The 20,303-nt window shown below is 41.1% G+C and overlaps 2 protein-coding genes across 2 annotated transcripts in view; one reads left to right on the top strand and one right to left on the bottom strand.

Annotated features, from left to right (window-relative positions):
• Positions 1-6,310, top strand: part of LOC118325052 (synaptonemal complex protein 2-like) — an 18,943-nt gene extending 12,633 nt beyond the window's left edge. The window contains exons 37-47 of the mRNA XM_035657615.1: positions 559-866; positions 1,793-2,056; positions 2,207-2,258; positions 2,507-2,635; positions 3,137-3,333; positions 3,479-3,573; positions 3,901-4,000; positions 4,228-4,286; positions 5,170-5,248; positions 5,582-5,638; positions 5,846-6,310. Of these exons, the coding sequence (XP_035513508.1) occupies positions 559-866; positions 1,793-2,056; positions 2,207-2,258; positions 2,507-2,635; positions 3,137-3,333; positions 3,479-3,573; positions 3,901-4,000; positions 4,228-4,286; positions 5,170-5,248; positions 5,582-5,638; positions 5,846-5,902 (1,397 nt within the window). The 3' untranslated portion in view covers positions 5,903-6,310. The remainder of the gene's footprint in view (positions 1-558; positions 867-1,792; positions 2,057-2,206; positions 2,259-2,506; positions 2,636-3,136; positions 3,334-3,478; positions 3,574-3,900; positions 4,001-4,227; positions 4,287-5,169; positions 5,249-5,581; positions 5,639-5,845) is intronic.
• An 83-nt stretch (positions 6,311-6,393) lies between these two features.
• Positions 6,394-20,303, bottom strand: part of phactr3a (phosphatase and actin regulator 3a) — a 30,186-nt gene continuing 16,276 nt past the window's right edge. Inside the window, exons 2-12 of the mRNA XM_035657614.1 lie at positions 18,658-18,822; positions 17,220-17,387; positions 16,353-16,568; positions 15,085-15,313; positions 14,478-14,728; positions 13,133-13,286; positions 8,697-8,752; positions 8,194-8,255; positions 7,898-8,038; positions 7,496-7,572; positions 6,394-7,013 (exon numbers count right to left, since the gene is read on the bottom strand). Of these exons, the coding sequence (XP_035513507.1) occupies positions 6,998-7,013; positions 7,496-7,572; positions 7,898-8,038; positions 8,194-8,255; positions 8,697-8,752; positions 13,133-13,286; positions 14,478-14,728; positions 15,085-15,313; positions 16,353-16,568; positions 17,220-17,387; positions 18,658-18,822 (1,535 nt within the window). The 3' untranslated portion in view covers positions 6,394-6,997. The remainder of the gene's footprint in view (positions 7,014-7,495; positions 7,573-7,897; positions 8,039-8,193; positions 8,256-8,696; positions 8,753-13,132; positions 13,287-14,477; positions 14,729-15,084; positions 15,314-16,352; positions 16,569-17,219; positions 17,388-18,657; positions 18,823-20,303) is intronic.

Raw genomic sequence — 20,303 nt, 5'->3', positions numbered from 1 at the left:
ACTTTTTTCCCATCATTGACATGTATAAATATGTTTAGTTTCCACTTATTTAAATAGGTCAAGAGTAAATGAAGGCACATGCCTTTGGAGATTATGCGGGCTGATGGAAGACATGACTTTATCTCAGTCAAGTCCTCATGGCTAATAAACTGGAGCCCTGATGTAAAAAGAAAGAGCAAATTACCACTTTTATTTTGAAGGTCCAAACAGATTTTAATTTGTCCTACCTGGAATTAATATAAATATAGAAAAGAATATTCTTCACCTAAAACTCAAATTGTACTTGATTTAATTGGTTTGCTCAGTTTCAGTCATATGATGCTAAAGTGTAAAGCGTTGTGTGCATCAGTCTATGTTTTGCATAGATAGATGCATTTTAACTCTCACCACCTTTTTATGCAGAAAGTTTAAAATTGTTACATAAATGACCCTATTGCTCTCCAACCTCATAACTGTAAATTGATATGTAGAAAAGCATGTATATATTGACCTTCTACTCTCTGTCCAACGTCTGAGGCCAGCTGTTTGAACATCTGTGCTTATTTTGGACCCTCACAGCTGCCGAGAGGTCAGCCCCAACCTTGGGTTTGACCTGCTCCCCTCTCCTCAGCCTGCAGGGATCCCCACTCCCTGCCTCCCCAGACCCTCCCTGCCAGGACACCCCCTCGCCAATCCCGCTGCTACCCAAACCTCACTCTACAGTCAGCAGTAAAGGACACTTCAAGCCCTCCTTCTTCTACAGTGCAGTAAAGAAGCGCAGCTCCTCCAAGACTCGATCCATCCAGTCTGTCACCTCTCTCCCTTCACTGACCCCCATAGGGAAAACCTCTGCACCCAGTGCTCCCACTGGACCTAGTGCAGCAGAGGTAAAACTGCATCTCTCGGACACCTTATGCAGGTCTCATGGTCATATATGGATTCTGTGTGAAATGGTAGAATCACATTCAGATGTTTGATGTAGCATAATGCAACATGCTCCTTTTCACCCCAGTGATATGTATCTGGGCAGTGTAGCTGAGTTTAACAACTCATATCAGAGCCTTCTTCGGTTTTAATGAGTGGTTGTGAGTTCCCTGGTATTTGACGTCTTTAAGTGATTCACACACCTTTACACTACATGGAAGTCATTGACGTCATTCAGAAGTCACGGGAGAATCACTATAGTGGCATGAATAAAGGTGTGAATTATTAGATGACTGTAGGCCTTCGTGAACAGTAAACCAGAATTTAAGGAAGTATGTCTGTAACCTAAGCATCGCTGGTTGAAATTCCCAGACCAGTTGAGAAAACGTGGGTAAAAGTAACACCTCTTTCCATCAACAACCTTTTTTGAGGTTTGAGGTTGGTTGTTTTTAAAGCTTTTGGGTTATATTGAGTCTCAACTGCTGCTCAACTGCTAACAGTTAGGGGTAACATTAGAGGACTGAGGGTATACCAAGCCATTCTCATGGGTAAATGTGTGTAACAATGAGTCTGAAGTGGCCATTTGGAGAATCCAACTTTCCCTGCTAAATACATAATGTAATTATGTAGGTAATGTTGGAATTGCACATGATGATCTGAATGATTAAGTAGCATGATTGAAATGACTTCTATAACTGCAGGCAGAGCAGATAATAGTGCTGAAGACTTCATCTGGACCTCTTATGCATCACAGAACATGTCTGTCACTTTACTGTCACTAATCATGTCAGACATGGTGATTATATAACCCCTAAATGAGTTGTCGTATGTCTTGTCCATCATTATCTCATCACTTTTTGTCCCTCTCCATTCTTTTATTTGTTGCCAGATGAGTCCAATCCAACAGCACCAAAACTCATCACCTCGGTCTCCTTTGTCTCTGTCCACTCTGCCCCTGTTGACATCCACACAGCTGGATAAGCCGCCCTTGCCCTCTCCTCCTCAGTCCCCATTCCGTGAAGACACTGTCAACTATGGCCACCATTATGGTTTTAGTAAAGTGTCTTCAGTGAGCCTGTCATCCACTAAGTCTTCAGTTCTCAGTAATAGAATTAAAGACAGCCCCACTGCTGTCCTGGCTATCAATACAGAGGTAGGGCTTTACCACACGTAATGTATTATGATTGATTGGCAGATTATAATTGGATGGATAAATGAATGGACGGTTGTTAGGACTGAAAGACCACTAATGAATTGTTGTACTTAAAATAAACGGCTAATGCATTCCTGTTCATCCTGACAGAAATCACCACCTTCAGATCAAGACTTACAGCCTGCACAGCTTCATATGTCAGGTAAGACCTGACCTTTTGGTTTTCAACTTGTTGTTAACAAGTGTACGCTGGATTTCCCACCTGCTACAGTCTAACCCCACACCTATATCCCTTCTACGCTTAAAAAATGTTGCAGTAGTCATAATGACTACAAATCCCCTCAAATGGGGCTCCACAGTCAAACCACTGATCTGTATTAGAGGAAAGCCCTGTTTTAAGGAACAGTCGTATACTGGGTAATGTATTAAAACAGCTGGTTCTTACTGCAGGACCCAGTCGCAAGCGCCGCATCACCTTGTCCAGTAATTTCGAGGAAAATGAGAAGGAAGAGAGGAAGAAAAGCAAGATGAGGGAGCAGCGTTCTCCTCGGATGAAACCAAGGAAGTTGTTCAAGTCCTGTAAGACATGTTGTAAATGTATAGTTAATTTTATCTGGAGTAACATTACAAATGTTCTGGTGGAATAACATCTCTTGAGAAATCAGTGCCCCTCTGGCAGAGAAATACACATGTGAACCTGAAAAACAAATGCATTAATCACACAAAGTAATATGAATGTTACCACATTAGTTTTTTAGGAACATGAGGAATGTGTGTCATAATTTCATACTTTCAAAGTTACCATGGAAAGAATATCCACCTATTGGCACAATATGTGCCAAGGAGCACATCTTGATCAGAATCCTTTTCTGGGTCTGCTGTCCGTTCACCAATAGAAATACCAAAAGCACAAAGGAGTTGTCTTTAGGTTAGGGTTAGCTTAGGAGACAAAAAAATCAAAAAATATGTAATAATAAATTTAAAAAATAAATAATATACAACAATCAACAGTCAACAATCAATTTGACTCTCTGAGGTTATCCCCCCTAACGGATCAGTTGCTCTGTCTGTTACCCTCAGTTGTCGAGATATCTGCTGAAAGTGAGGTGAGCCGGGTGATGTCATCTTCGCACACAGTGAGCTCCAGTCACTGGGAGGCTGATGGGACGGATGGAGACATGGACATGGATGAGGATTTGGAGTTGCCAAAAATTGCTGTAAACCCAAATAACATGTGCCAGCAATTCAGCTCTGACCTAATAAACAAGAAGTTCCAGGTTGGAAGCACACACAACAACACAAATTAACAGTGTATAGCAACACACTCAAGTGTGAACCTAATGTGACCTCACCCATTGGTTAGTGGAGCACTTCATATGTCTTTCCAGCTGAGTGCCACTATCTATTCAATTTTGTATTTAGAACCGTTGTAAGATGATGGAGGTTTACAACAAGCAGTCCTTGAAGAGCGTCCAGCAACATGTCTCCTCCCTCAACATGCAAGTTACCAAACACAGGTCAGTTAGTGTGTAGTTAGTATTTGTGTAAAACACAAAGCTAACTTTTCCATTCACTGGTCATAGGGACTCATAGATTGCAAAATTGAATTTGTATATTTGCCATTTTTCCAATCAAGATAGAGCTTAATGTGATGGCTGAGTTGTTTTTTCAATAACATGACAGCACAATCCACTGTCAGCATTCAATGTTAATTTCCCAAAGCGATTCTAAGTTTATTCCGTATACAAGTACTTGTATGTATTATTATTATAACTGTACAGTATTCTGTCTTCCTGCAGTCTGAAAACACTAGTTTTTGTTTGCTTTTTTTCTCCTTTGTACAGGACTCAGAGGCTTGAACAGGTTCAAGAGGTCCTCTTGGAAGAGATCCACAGTTTGGAGCAGAATGAGACTGTGCTGAAAAGCATGGAGAAAGACCTGACTGTATGTCTCTCTTACTCTCCTTCTCTGTCTCTCTCTCTCTCTCTCTCTCACACATATACACACACACACAAGTTGTGTAACATTTGTGGGGGAGAATATATAAAGTAATATCATAAAAAATAATCCCACCATACAATATTCTGTTGAATGAGACTGTGCCTAAATATGTGTTCTTGGTGTGGATTTGACTTGTGTCTGATCAATGTTCGCTCTCTGTTCTCTCATAGATGTACTGGAAAAAGCAGAGCACTGCGTTCCATTCTTACCAGGAGCAGGAAACCAGGAGGTGAAATTTCGGCCTGTGTGTGTGTTTGTCTGAGCACTGAAAGAGCCACGTTGTTAGTTTGATGTTGTTTTCCTGCCACACTCTGATCAATGCTGTTCCCACAGGCTTAAACCCATATACCCTGTAAAAGGTTGAATAACACTCTTGTTTATTCGGTGGAACATGGATTAAAAAGCTTGACTGGAAAATGCGCCTTCCCTCAGGCTTATCATCATAAGTTAGACTATGCACCCAGCAGCACAAGCTATTTTTGGGGGGAATGTGGTTAGTACTTCTTCATATGACTAAGCTGAGCTCACTGATGTTTATTTAGCAGGCTTTCCTCTCCCATTATCCAGCCAGGCACTGCTGCCACGACTGTAAATGACTATCCTGTTATACCCAGGTTCCTCACAGTTAATAGGCGTCACAAAATAGGGCTTATATATATATATATATATATATATATATATGTGGCTTTTAAAAATGAATGGATGGCCATAAAAAGATGGCACACTAGATTTGTGTTCATATAGAGCATCCAAATTCATCAGCATGCCTCTCCTATAGGCAGTTTTTGACTTGACCCCCACTCATTGCTCCCTCTGCCTCAGTTCCTGCTGCTGAAAAGCACCATGTATATTATCCTACTGCCTTATTGATTTAGTGAAGCGGTGGTGGGGGTGTGTGAGCTGTGGCTTCTTTTTGGCCACACTGCCATACACACAGATTTCATGTGGTATGTACATGATTACACTAAGTGACTCCACAGTTCTTTTTAGGAAATAGTGCAATGTTTCCCCTTTAACCCGCAGTATATTTACATTTGTTATTTACTTTTATCTTGTGTGTTCTCCCACCTATCTGGGCTCTCCCTCATTTGGTTGTGTCTCTTTTCCTCCAGAAATAAGATCCTGACGAAAGCCCTCCAGGGTAACGTGTGTCACGGCTTGGAGTATGAGGAGAGATTATTCACATCCCAGGTCTGATCCTCGGCTCTGAACTTCACAGCTGACATCTAATATGTGCTTCATTGTGTTACTAAAGTGTTAGACTTCTAATTAACTGTGTAAATCCAGAGCTCAGGTAGCTTTGAATATAGAATATTCCTTTATAGATTCATAGGATTGTTTTTAAAATAGAACATGTACCCTCTGTCTGTCAACCTGTCTGTCCAGTAATTTTCGCTGAGTGGCCTTTACAGCATTTTGCTTATCTTATTGTCTCATGTGTCAGCTCGTCCCCTGCTTGTCCTGACTGTGTCATTGTCTGTGTTACTGCCCTTAAAACCCTGCTGCTCTGCCTGCTGTTTTCAGATGTGCCTTATAAAAAATGACATGAAGTCAGTCCAGGACAGACTCCTCAGTCAGATGGTGAGTAAAAACGACACACTGGTGACCCTTCGGTGTGGATTAAACCAGAACAATTAGGCTTTCTGTTTGCATTTCATTCTGTGTCCTTGATTCTGTCAGCAGAACTTTGCTCCTTTGAAAGCCTTTAAATAACATGCAGTGTTGAGAATTTATGACTCAGATGATGCTATATAAGCTTTTAAATGAAGTGTCTTTTTGCTTTTGTAGCAAGATGGGGAGATCCAGAGTGTCAAGAGAGGTCTGCATGCTTTGTTTTTCCCCTGATGGCGCCAGCTTTTGAGTTGTCCTGCCAAAGGTCTCTGCACTCTAAACAAGGTTGTGTATTTCACCACATAATGCACAGTGCTGTGTGCTTCTGCTGTGCTGATTTCATTTCCAAGAGTTTGCCTCAGGTGTTGATGTTTCTGGGTTCTGTTTTTATTGAATGTGAATGGTTTATTCTGACCTAGTGTTGTTGCTACATGTAAGTTTTATTAGAATTTTACATTATTCGATATTTATTATTTTATTAAATGTATTAATTCAATCATTTTTAGTGTTCTTTGAAAGTAAGTACAGGTAATCTTTTTGATGTCTTTGATGCTCTGTGATTTTTTTAATAAACCTTTCTGATTTATTCATGTAGGTTAGTTAAGTACTGAAAAACCAAATATATAAAATGTTAAATCTATCATTTGCCTTTAAATAAATTAGTCTTGATTGAAAATAAAACAGTTTGAAAAATGAGATAAGCCATTCTTAAAAAAGACCTTGTATTTTGAAGACAAGTAATGCTTACAAAGGTATTTCTCTTTTCAGTGAAGACATTGACGGCCTCATTCAGATTGACATACTGTATGTACAGTTAATATCAAATTCATCCCCAATACCACCTCCACCAGACTGCACAGTCTCTACACAGTCCAAGTGACACATTATTCATCAGTTAAGAAAAGGTGAAGCTGGTCACATGCACAACTTCCTCCCACTACACGGATTCACGCCGCCTTGTCACAGGAGTCCATGAAATAGTACAAAAAAAACCCAACACTGACTGAATGACAAGATTGTTTTTTTCCCTCCGCTCTCATCCTGAGAGTCAAGAGGCTCCACCAAAGTCCTCTTCCACCAGCCAGCCTCCATGTAGCGACATTCAGTAGTCTCCAGGACACACTGCCGCAAACATTTACCGTCATCTGCTCTCCTACACCCATGCCCTCACACTGGCGATACGATAGTCAAGGGTGCTGGAAGAATGTTAAAGATGCGCTGAAGATGAAAAGGCTCCAGGCTCTTTGAACTGTCACCGCTGAGCAGCTTTGTAGCAGCTTCAGAAAATTTCCACGCTCAGCATTTCTTCACAGAAGAAACTCAATGCTTTCACGGCCGGTGGAACCTGGAGAGACAAACATGCGGAGAGACGGTTTGTGGAAGGGGAAATGTACGAACTGTGAGAGCAGAGGGGGGCTTTGTCATTGTAAACAGCTATGATCGGAGCTATTAATCAGCGTCGTGGAGCTATTTTTAGCACAGCCATTAAATGCGCCAAGAGTCTGGACACGTACTCGCATCCCATCCTCCCTCTGGGTCACTGTTACAACACACAACAAGGACCCCTCTGCTTTCTAAACAGGCTTATCCAAGGACACTGAGGCGTTATATTATTTCTCCCTGCTTGGCAGTATTAAATCTCCAGAGGACAACCACCCCTAACCCCCCCACCCCGGTTTAGAAGCACTCCATCTATCTTTAGCTCCTCAGCGCTCTCTGGATGAGCAAGGAGAGCTAAATATAGACCGCTGCTGCCCAGAATAGAGCAAACATACATTCCCAAACATACGCACACAGACACACAGACGTGGGCTTTTGAATACTGACCTCGTTAGGTGTTTGCTTGAGGCATGCACTTCCATCTCAGTGCTTTTAAACTCGTTCAGCTCTTTTCGGATTGCGGCCTGTGGGGGAAGAGGAAAAACAACATTAGTGCATCCCTAAGTACATCCTGAGCCATTGGGGTGCTGCAACCTTTGGACAGCAAAGTGGCAGCAAGAGGAAGAGAAAATATAATCAGTCTAAAAAAATAAAGAGAACAGGGGATTTGGTGATAAGCTGATAACAGCAACACGCGATGCAGATAGTCTTGATGAGCCAATAGGTCATGGAATTTGAAGAATTTTGGAATCAGATTGGCCTAAATAGTGAACTGTTTTGGTGATAACTGTCTAATATTATACTGTGTATTATTCACATACTGTCTCCGTGTTCCACACAAACACACACCTTGTCCGCTGCTGAGAGCCGAGTCCAGGGCTTGTCTGCTCTCCTGTCATAGTCCTGAGCTTTGGCCACCTCCACGTAGTCACTGAAGCGGATCAGAATCTTTCTGTCTCTTAGTTCATCTACTGTGGGCCGCTGGTTGAGCTGGAACACACAAGACATTGGGACAAACGTTTACAGCCGGATGCTTTTCCACGCGCTCCATGTGTACAAAACTTGGTTGATATTGTTTTGCTGTTAGTTATCTGAAACAAATGCTTCCAAATATATGGAAACTGCTCGGTCACAGAGGGTTGTACCTTTCTGTTTAGCCGCTGTTTGATCTCTCTCCTCTCCTCTTGCTCTGTCTGGTCGTTTCTCTCTGGGAAAAAGAAAACAGCCAAATTAGAAATTCATACCACATCAGCAAGTAATTACTCTAAAAACACATTGAAGATACTACAGGGTGTTATTTTATTTAAATGCTTAATGTGAGTAGATTCATCAGCCATTGTGTAATTAAACTGATGCAAAATCTATAAATCTATGTAAGCCATAGCAAGTTTATCATGCCTTGACTCTGTGCAAATTCAGTTCCCCAGCTTTACCAGGCTTTACAGTGTGCACTCATGCGTTCTTTGGCTTCTGAATAATGTACTACACTTGGCAATCTGTGCTATTATTAATGCATCATCTTGCCCTGTTTTAAGTATTTTTGGTCAGGGCTTTGTTTTAATATACTAACAATATTTTTTTCTTATAAATATTATTAGAGAGTTTTGAAAAAAAAAAGAAGAAAAGAAATGGGAGTGTTTGAACTTACGTTTCAAGATGTTCCGACTCTCCAGCTCCTCCACATTCGGTCTCTGGCTCAGCCTCCTGCGGAGAAACACCAACACCACGTTTTGAACCATTGTGACTTGAGCTGTCCCTGTCCTATCCTTTCTTTACACCGGCTGTAGTTTCTTCACTGTGCGCGTTCTCGAGAGGAATCCCCTATGTCTCCATCTCGCATCCAAACCGCGGCTATGGTGTTTCGGCAGAGGCGCTCCCCACATCTGGAATAGTCGGAAGAAGCTCGATCCTCCTGTTTGAGAACTCTCCACCAAATTATTTCTCGATCTCAGGATGCTTCATGTCAGGTGCAGCCGCCGGATTGCGTTTACTCTACACCGCAGCAGCAGCAGCAGCAGCACAGGCACTCCTCTCTACTACCCGCCACAGACTACGGGCGCTTTTGAAGTGGGTCGTGACTGGCTGCTGGGGAGCGACTCCCCTAGTTTCCCTGGTTACTGCATGCATAATTTGTGGGAGGCGGAGCCTAATGGGCTCCCACTCACGGCATCCCCAACCTTCTCCTGATGCACACTGGGCTACTGACACATTCATTTAACCCACGTTGTTGCACCACTTGATTTTATTTTTAGTCACGTAAAAGACCCATATTCAAAGGAAGGAAAATTATTTCAAACAAGGAATATTACACCTGATAGATCCAAAATACCGTTGCCTATTTTATGATCTAATACCATCTGTCCTATCTTTTCTTTGCTATGACAGCCGTGTTTAAACATTAAGATTACACATTTATTTCAAGCTGTCACGTTCCCTCGCCATCAAAGCATCCCAAAGGTCTCCAAAATCCAATGTTTTCCCGGAGTCCCCTGTGCGTGTGATCTATTCATACTTTCTATAAATAATAAATGTGAGCTGCACAACAGGGCTCGGCTCCAGACAGCATGTGGCACACCCCACAGCACACCTCCAGAGGTGGAAAGGACAGAGAGGGCAGAATGCCGCCACACAGCAGGACTCTCTTTATCCCCTTTACCTGAGATAACACCGGCCACTTTATAGTTCTGTCCTGTAAAAGATCTAAGTTAGGTCACCCGCAAAGCAGGTGGCCCGATGTGTGTGTGCCACGATGGGCACTGAATAGCTCATAAAATCACTTTAGTCCTTTAAACCCTGTTAATACTATTTAAGTAGGACTAAAACCACATTTGTGTCACAACAGATGCCACCATTTAAACAGGCATCAGTACTCTACTGCATTATGTAATAAGCATTTGTCTAAGGGTTTGCTTTCTACATCTCTACATAAGTGAAGCAACACCGGCAGTGGAAAGAAAGCTGGCTGCACAGTTGTATGTATCTAAACAGTAATGAGTACAGGCCAGCAATCAATCTGTCACTCGTTTGACTAGACGTCCAGAAATAGCACAAGGAATAATTCAATAGTTTGATTCCCCAAGCAAACTGTCTTCTGAGAAATAAGATTAAAAGTGAGTAGTTTTTGATCAAATTTGGGGTGTTTTTTGTTATTTCTACTATTGTAAAATCTCATTAGGTGGGGAACAGCACCAACACGACTGCTCTTTGGCTTCACGACTCTTCGATAAACTGAGATACAAAGTGCTCCCAGAGCTCTTACAGTATTACATTTTAAAAAGATGAAAGAGAAAATCACTCTCAAAGCCCCAGCGAATATGACCATCCACTGTATTATTGACCTGGTCGCGGAGTTGCTTAGCAACAACACTTGGTATCTTTGAGACAATAGAGTCCTCCCGCAGAAATTCTCACTTCTCCCTAGCAACACACTAATGGAAATTTCACTATAACACAGAGCTGTGTGCTTTACAGAGAATCTGGGGCTATTTTTAGACCACCTCCTTTTTTCGTCTGTGTCGGTGAGATGAATAAACCAGAGGTCGCTGTCAATAGGAAATTACTATTTTATTTATTTTATTACTATTCACTATTTTGGTAACAAAGTCAGATTTTTTTTCTTTGTGTGCCAAATGAATCACAAAAACCTTGTTGCTCTCCAACCATCTTCTGTCTCAGGTGACCGAGATGGCTTATGTGGGATAACCGAGAATATCACAACAGGAAAAACAACATTGACTCATTGTACCAGTTTCTCACCCACTGCTCTCTACATCCAGGTTTAATTGCTGAAATAAGGGTTTGAAAGGTATCCCCAGAATACCATGATGACGCAAAAACGCCTGTTGGCATAAGGGTTTCCATTTCCCACTCGGGAAGTTCTGTAATGAACTGAGTTAGAATAGAAAGTCTAACTACACCAGCCAAGGGAGGAATGAAAAATCCAAACAAAAGGATAAAAAGCCAACGTGTGGGTGGCAGAGACTTTCAGTCTTTGATTTCAGCTGCCAACTCCACGAGGAGACAAAATTGGCCATTCCAAGCTTTCTTTCTTTTTCAAGTACAGTAGCAGAGCTCCCACCTGCTCCTCCCCCCATTATTTCTGCCACTATAACTCCCCGACAACACATTTGTGGAGAGAAGGGAGTGCATGGGGAGATGCATTATTGAACAGTGTCAGTGGCTAAGATTAGAAACAGCGGAGTGCGGCTGCAGCACAAGGGCCAGGCGGGGAGTCTCTAAAGATAGAAAGGTCATCTATCACTGACACAATAGATAGACAAGGTGTCATTATCCGCCATAAGTCCAGATGGCATTTTCTGCTTGATCGGCAGCAAATGCAACAGTAGCTTTTCATTGTGAGCTGCAGATAGGATGGAGAAAAAAAGAGCAAATTGAATCTATGGTGGGAGTCACCTGGAAAAATCCAGAGGAGTGTGTGATGGATTGTTTTGTCATTTAGTATGAATTCTCAGGGGAAATGAGCTTTTTTTTTCTCCCCCTCCTCTTCACCATTCTGAGCTATTTTTAGCCAGGATTTCCTCCCAAAATGGTGCAGTATGCCGTCAATTTATGCATGTACTATACCGTCGGATGAAAACGCATATGCTTGCATATGCTTGACACTGTAGGTGTAGTATAAATATTGAAATAACTTATTTAGAGCCTCTGGTGTGATTATGGCAGTGGTAATAACTCCAGACAAACCAAAGCAAAGGACCGCTGCCTTTTTTACCCAGCCTCTAAAGTCCTGGAGCAGTGTAAAGAGTTTTATTCAGTGGCGTCAGCATGAAGCTCACAAATAATGTGTAAGAGTCATGGTTGATCATTCATTTACTGTCCATGTGAAGAAATATACAGCTATTAATCCAAAAGAGTAAATTCACTGAACCCAGTGTATAACTAGATATTTATAGCAGGCAGCTTCTCTCACTGCTATGCTACAAGTGTCTTTAAGACAAAGACCCTGCTAGCTCTCATGCTAGCTACAGTCGTGCTCCATCCTCACTTTTACATAAGCTTGTGACCTTGCGAGCAGTTATTCACCTTTTTTCGAGTAACAATAAGATATGTTCTCGCAGCGAATCTAAGAATAGACCGGGGAGGCAGTATTCTTAGTTGTCTCACAGACAGACGCTAGATCTTGTTCTCTTCAAAGTGTGGGTGGCGCTCTGTGCTTGGCTGTGTTATTGCACAGCAGGTTATGTAACGCTGTGGTGTGTCCGTTTAACACACTGGTGTTAAAGAATCTGACTCTTGTGACATATTCACACACGAGTCAGTCTTTGGACATTTCTCAGTTGTATTAGAAAAACTAGTTGTTCTATTAATGCCCTGGTGGGAGAGCACTAATATGAACATCAGTGCAGGCTTGCACAAACAGATTTCCTGGAAGCAGCGTCTGTACTTGTTGCACTCCAGAAAGTGTGAGAACAGTTGTTCTTTTGAAAGCATCCAGGCGTGTACTCGACATGTGTGTGTTTCTTGTGCCAAATGATTTCTGGGACTTTTTTTTGTTTTTGTCATTTACCCACTTTGGGAACCTTCTCAGTTTTAGTTAAAATGGTTTAGTGCTGTGCTGTAATATAATAGAGGCTTCCCAGTACGAGGATTGGCCTTATTACACCCCAACAGTCTCCTCTGAGCAGTAGCAGATTACACAACATAAATCAAGTCTGTGCAAAACAATCAGTTCAACAATCTGTTTAGATCCAGTTTTTTTTATCTCACCTCCTCCTACTGTTGGGTGTTATGTAACTGAATCAATTAAGCATATAGGTTTACCCTGCAAAAATCCATTATCCAGATCCATCATGTGTTTGCATTGTTCCACCACGACTAACACAGAAATCATTAGCTAACTGCAGCGATATTAAGGAATTGTAACTAGAAAGACATTTCAGAGCACAAAGAGAAATGCTTTTACTGATATGAGTAAAATATTTCATACGTTTATCACAGGACAAAATACATTGTACAACCCGGTGTTCAACAATGATCAGCGCTTAAGGTTTATTGCAATTATTTCAACAAGTACATCACTAATACTCCAGATACACAGATTAAAATGAGGATTTCATTGCTTACTTGGCTAGTTTCATCTCAATCTGCTGGCGAATTTCCTGGCGTTCCTGGTCACTCCTTGCTGGGAAGATATTCCTGTCCTCCAACTCCTGCTTGCTGGGCCTGTTTCGTAGTTTGACAGCCAGCAACTCCTTCCTTAGCCTGCGAGGAAGTGTGCCTGCAACCACGCATACATGCATTAACACATAGGAAACTCTACCTTATTACCATCCTTTGTAGACTCTCAGCTCTGACTATATGCAAACACATACATTTGAAAAGGCTGCCAATCCAATCCTTTCTCCATCCCAAATGCCGACAACCTCAGCAAACACCCACACCAAGTGATTGTTATTTACAGTGCAGTTCTTTAGTATTTGGACGGACACCTTATATATTGTTTTTGCTCTGTCCTGAAGCAAATTGGATTTGAAATGAAACGGTGACTATGAGGGAAAAGTGCCAACCCTCAACTTTAAGGATGTTTGAGTGTGTTCACATTAGTAATATTGTACAACTCGTAGCTGCTTTTATATGGAACTCCCAAGGCAGGATTACCAACTGCTCAAACCAGGCTACTACCCCAAAGACACAGACCTCCAGGAATCCACAGGTTCACTGTGTCAACTGTGTTAATTCTAATATTTACTGAAATAATAAGGATCCTGAGGCACTATGATAGAAGAGGGGCCAAATTAATAATTAATTTGGCCAATTTAATTAATGAATTAAATTGTGCAAAAATTATATAATTCTGTTAGATTATTATATTAAGATTGCATTAATTGATTGTTTTGTTCTTTTATAAAGTTGCTATGGTGAATTTGTCAGTTGCCAATTTACACACCCAGCAGCCACAGAGCAACAGTAGTATCCAGTTAGAGTCGTGTTTAGCCACCTGACCAATGTTCAGTCAACTCCCAAGGGAAATATGTGGCTCTTTAGCTCTTAAGTTCAAGTTCAAGATGTTTATTGTCATATTCAACAAAAGAAAGCAAGTTTCCTCTGTGCAATGAAATTCTTTCTTTGCTGTCCAACCTGATACCGACACATTAAGTACAATATTAGAATACAATAAGTAACAAAAAAGACAATATTACAATAAGTACAGTAAAAGAAAAAAACTCAATATTACAGTAATTTTTAAAAATTAAATAAATGCGACTATAATCAACATGCTAGCAATTCATTTTTAGACAGAAACACATTCAAATTCAATGAAATTTCAACAATTTAAGTTCACAGTCATTGTTTTATTTTAAATCTAACATGTACAGCACAGAGCCCGGACAAAAACAAAAGGAACGTGTGAATGTGGAAATGCTTGCACACTGCACTGTACATCGTACTCGTAAGCTCTTCAACCCACCAGAGATAACGGAATCATTCCAGCCGTCCAAGTCGGTGGGGAGGCCCGAGGTGTTGGAGAAGCACTGGTCCAGCCGCATGTTCTCCTTATTCTCCTCCGCCTCCTTCTTGGGCCAGTTGGACCCTCCGCCTCCCACACAGCCGCCCCCCAAAGATGATGTGTGTTGGTTCTCGGAGCTGCAGGAGCGAGAGAGCCGCCCGTCTGAACACCACAGCCGCGGGGGTGAGCCCTGCTCACACCCTTCGTGCACACTAAAGGAACACAGAGAGGAGGGAAAATTAAGGTTGATAGTAGTGGGAGGAGTTAAGGATAACATCTGGAATTTAAATATAGAATATTTCAAGGATGTAATCTATCTATTTCTAATAATTCTAATCTATTTGGAGGACATTTTTAACAAATTGTTGTATTGTCAGAAATTAGAGATTTGTGAGCAAACTTCATTATAGTCACCAAATATATCCTGTCATATGGGATATAAGCCTTTCATCAACGCCAGCATTAGACACCAATAAGACAACAAACAAAGCAACATATTTGTTTTCACCGCTCCAGTATGTCTGAGTGAGGAAGCCAACAGATGTATGGGGTCAACCTGAGGGCTCACCTCTCCTGTCTGTTCTTGGAAGCGAAGGCTCTCTGCAGTTCCTCCATGATGCAGCTAGGGGGCATTGGAGGGTGCATCATATTGCCTAGATGTGGGGACCCTGAGGAGTTGGCCAGGGGTCCTCGTAGTGGCAGGGTCATTGAAGACAGGCTTTCTGTGGCCCTGGGTGGAGGCTCCTTGGGGAGGTAGGAGTTGGGCAGGTGAGTGGGGAGCGATACAGGGCCTGAATCTGGAGGGAGGGATGAGCAGATAAACACAAACATTATCAGAATCACTCTTTCATCCATTTGCAGGGTCGCAGGAGGAGTTTGTCTTAGGATTCTGAGCTGGAGTTTGGCAAACACATTTATATTTGTACTTAGGGGAATTTAGACTCTCCAGTACACTTGATTTGACTTGCACAGATGTTTAATAGAAGAGGACATTTGAGCATCTGGAGGGAAAATATGAATGTGGAAATAAACATAAAGTTTTTTGCAAAGAAGTTAGAGATCTGCCATTTGCAGTATATCTACAGTATGTTTGTTCTATCAATGGGTAGAAAGTGTGACTCTACCTACCCACTTCAAAATTTGTCAAACTGCAGAATATGCAACTTTGTATTTATGATCCACAACATTTCAGGAAATATACTTTTTACTTCACTACATTTATTTGACAGCTGTAGTTACTAGTTACTTTTCAGATTTACTTCATATAATAAATATACAGTATATATATTATATGAATATACACAACAAATTGTTAAAAAATAAAGCTTCCCAACCCCAACCTTTTTGTCTCTTGATCTCTTAGAATAAAACCGTGTCTATTTGACGCTCCCTGTCATGTTTTACATGTCCATGAGTTGTTGACATCTAAGATAAGTTTCATTTAAAGACCTGTTTAAGGCCCAGACATGTAAAATTAGCCAATATTTAACTAAACAAAGATTAGAGAAAATTTGAAAAAATGAAAATAAATTTGTGCAGGAGCTCTTTGTTTTTTCTTCTTTCCTCTTACATTAATCCTTTTATGACCGAGATCTATTTTACAGATTCCCAGGTTGGGAACTGCTGGACTAAACTACCAAAGTGTAGTTCAGTAACAGTAAAATGCTTCCTACACAATGATGTATCAGAATCAACAATATAATAACATATAATAATATATCAGTCACTGTACTGAACAAGCTTTTACTTTGGATACATTTAGTACATCTCATAATACGTCTGTACTTGTAGTATTATTACTCTCATGACATGTGAGGAAACATATGAGTGGCTCACCATCTCCAGTACTCAGCTGGGACAAAAGTTTTGGAGGTACTTGTGGTGGGGAAGTTCCTGGAGGAATGTCCTCCTCTGGTCTGTCTTCCATGTGCTCTCCCACGTCCTGCAGCCCCTCAGGTAAATCCCCAGCAGGGTGAACCTCATCGCCTCCCTCCTCTTCCCGTAGTGGTATATTCTCCTCCACCCGTTCACAGTCCTGGAGAGGGGCAGCTACTGGAGGACATGAATGAAGGAAAAATAATGTCACTATTAAAAGGACGGCAGCTGGTGGAAACAGCTTGTAAAAGAATGTTTTGAAAATGAAGGCGGATTCTAAAATGAATGACCATAAACAGTAATGCCATTTGTAAATTTTTTCCAAGCTGATGACAATTTCTACAATGTCCAACTATACTTAAATATACTGTATTTGTACATACAAATATACATATTATTGACAAAGAATGTCACTGAATTGTCTTTGCTGCCCTCTAGTGTTTCATGTGTAGAGGATTAATTCTGTCTCAGTTTCATGTAGGAAAGCAAAAAAGCTTTGTGCAAAATGTTTCCCAATTAATTAAAACCTTTACTTATGATAAATATAACACTCATGACATTATACCATGACACCAACAGGTTTTTGTGTCAACTTTTGTTCTAAGAAAACAGCATAAAAATCCCTCCATCTTCATTCAGATTGGTTTCAAGCATGTTATCAAACTGATCACAGCAATCTTATACACTCTCATAATGATCTACTATAAAGCCGAGGGAAAGACACTCAGACACTTTTCGAATCCATTTCTCCCTCGTCTGTTGCTTTTGCAATTTTACTATGTCCATTGATTAGTTGATGGCTGTGAGAACAGCGAGGGATTGTCGTACCTTGAGGGGGATGCTCCTCCTCAGGACCAAGGTATTCCACACTGCTGACTGTGAGGTTAGCGTTTAAAGGCCCCCCGAATCCACCAAGCAGGACTGTGCCGTCTGAGCAGCAGCCCTGGGTGGGGGAGTTTGGGTCGTGGCATAGAAGACCGCTGGATAATGCTACATCTGCGAGAGGATAAGAGGTGGAGAAGTTATTAGAAATATTTCTAGTCATAGAAAGGAATTTCTAGTATTTATGATTGCTGAAATGACCAAGTCATTGTTTCGCAAGTGATGAGGCAAGTCCAGAGTCACGTCCCAAGTCCTAAAAATGTCCTAAACAACTAATAATGCCCTCTTCACCAAATGTAATGCCATTTTAACAACAAAAATTATCTTTGGTAAAATTTTTTGCAACTGGCACTCGTAACATGACGTTAGTTCTTCATGGTTAGTTCTTCCAAACAACATATATCCATGCTAAATTTGTCAAACATGAACCAAACATAAAGCATTTATTACTTATATTTGTCTACGCAGATGTTACTTTCTAGTATTCTTCTTTTCTATGCAGACTAACAGGTTCATATTTTCCTTGTGTTGTACAAAAGGAGCAACGACATGTACTATATTATAACTGGACAGGAAAGACCTTTGTATCTTTTAGCAGATGAAGGTTACAAGAGTCTTTGAGGATTCTGGAAAAACCTTCAGAACAGCGGTAAGTGTTTGATAAAAGTAAAATAGCAGACATTTCAGGAACAATACAATTTAAAAAAGTGGGTCAGTGCCAGCAAACAATGTCTGATATTTTGTTAAACTTAAAAATCCTCTCAAGACATGTATTAAAACATACATACATACAAACAGTCTGCTTGGAACAAAAGTGTGTCTGATAATGTTGTTTTTATCCACAAAAGAAAAGGTATAATTTTCACATTCAAATCTTATAAAAAGGCATCTACTGCATTTACCTCATTAAAAATCCCAGAATCTATGAATATGCTAATTTAGTTCACACAAAATGTCTCCTACTGTAAAGTCCATTCTCAGTGTACAGTATGTGCACTGGTGGCTTAACGTTTCTACACCACACATGTATAAGTTGCATACAAGACCAGGCTTGATTTCCACACTATAAAAAAAATAAGAACAATATTTCTAAGTGGAAGGGAACTTAAAACAATATTGTGCTGTGCATCTCTGTGGGTTAGTAAAAATGTATAAAACTGCTCTCTGGTGTTCATGAGGACTGACTTAATTGGAACATGACTTACCACATCTTTTCACCCACACCCTCTCGTTATCTCTTCCTAACCTAATTCATTAGAGGAGATGAGGAGTAATGTGGGAATTTTAATGTGTGTTCATGTGTTTGTGGATGTAAACATGGAAATCTACACCCACCCTCTAGCATTACTTCCCCTTCCACCCACCCGACCATCCAGCCCTGTACCTGTGGAACTCTGCTTGAGCTTCTCATTTTTCTTTTTCCTCCACTTCCAGGGCTTGAAGATGCGCCCCAGGGTGGCCAGTTTGCTGTTACGTCGGATGGGTGGAGTGTGGACCCCGGTCACCAGGCAACCAGTCCTCAGCACCCTCTGCTGGTCTACCAACTCTACTACAGTGACAGTGGAGGAGGAAGAGAAGCCCAGAGAAGGGTTGAGAGTTGTTACAGGAGGATGAAATGGGGTAAGGAAAGAGTGGGTGGGCGTGTGTGGTGGAGAAGCACGAAAAGAGGGCAAAGTGTGTGTTGCAATATGGAGGTGGGGATACAGAGATGAAGAAAAATGTGCAGAAGTAGGTGAGAGAAGACAGTTTAAGGGGGGGGAGAGAAAAACCAGAGCACAATTAGTATGCTCACCTTACTGAATAAACCATGATGGACTCCAAGTGCTGTGAGCAGATTGAATTAGAGAGACTAATTTGATCAAACCACACTCCCTCACGGCTGTTATTTCCCTGCGAATCCCCTCCCACCGAGTCATACGTCATATATCAAAATAAAGAACTCTCACCGTCAAAATTTGGAGGGAACATAAGAGGACATAGACACAGACAGACCTCATAAGACTACAAAAGATACATTTCCCTGGAGACCAACAGGTGTGCCAGCCTCGCTGCTTTCCCAGAAACAGCATTAGGCTCAGCTGCCTGCTAAAACAGGGCTGATTGTTTTATTGTGTCAACCTTCTGTTTTTCTATTATACGACTCATATGTTCTCTGTCCTAGCTGTCCCAAGTGTTTTCAGGAGGTACAAATATATCTGCAATATGTTGCCTAATGCCACAAAACATGGGTGGCATTATCTCTTCCCACAATGTGATGACTTATTCATGTCTTCCATGTTGCTTATGTCTGAGGATGCTTCAACCACATGTGCTCATCTTCATATATTCTGCATGGAGGCAAATCCGTTTCCTCTTTTTTTTCTTGCTCTCTCAAATGCTTGCTGGTCTTGAAGGGTCTTCATAAAATAATATAAATACATAGCAACTTAAAAGCGCACCGAAGGTTACCAAATGTATTGTTATATTAGAAAATAAGTGAGCTAATGTAAATGAAATTGACAAATCACACAAACAAAAAGAAAAAAAAGAAAAAAAGTCTCAAATAAAAGTACATCTGTGTGAGATTCAGTAGATTTAGGTTCATATACAAATAATGTTTCCGTTAAAATGAATGAATGTAAAACAGTATTCGGCAATCAATGGTGAGTGCAGTCTGTAATATTTAATGTGAGTGACAGTGAGCTGTCCCCAACCACTTGGCTGCCATCTCTGCAGAGAGAGCCCTTTTCTCACTTTAAAGGAAACCTATGTATTTCACTGAACAAGAGGCTGTGACTCATATCAGGCAAAGTGTGGGTCTACAGATCCATGTGCGTACGTTGCCGCTGGGTCGCCCGCATGTAGTCACAAGAAGAGCCGAGAAAGAGGAAATGTACAATAAATTCCACGTATTTAAGAGCTACATACGTCAATGCAGCAATGTCTGCCTTCAGGAGACTGATATCTTTGTTCAAATATTCAGCTGAGGAGGAGGCAAGGATTTGTGATGGGGGATGTTGGGAGAGGAAGGCTGGTGGTGTGTGTATGTGT

Source organism: Morone saxatilis, unplaced genomic scaffold (genome assembly GCF_004916995.1).
Source record: "Morone saxatilis isolate NCDOM2014 unplaced genomic scaffold, NCSU_SB_2.0 Contig15, whole genome shotgun sequence".
NCBI lineage: Eukaryota > Metazoa > Chordata > Actinopteri > Moronidae > Morone > Morone saxatilis.
The sequence above is the reverse complement of the archived record's forward strand: the minus strand, read 5'-3'. Positions and strand labels throughout refer to the sequence as shown.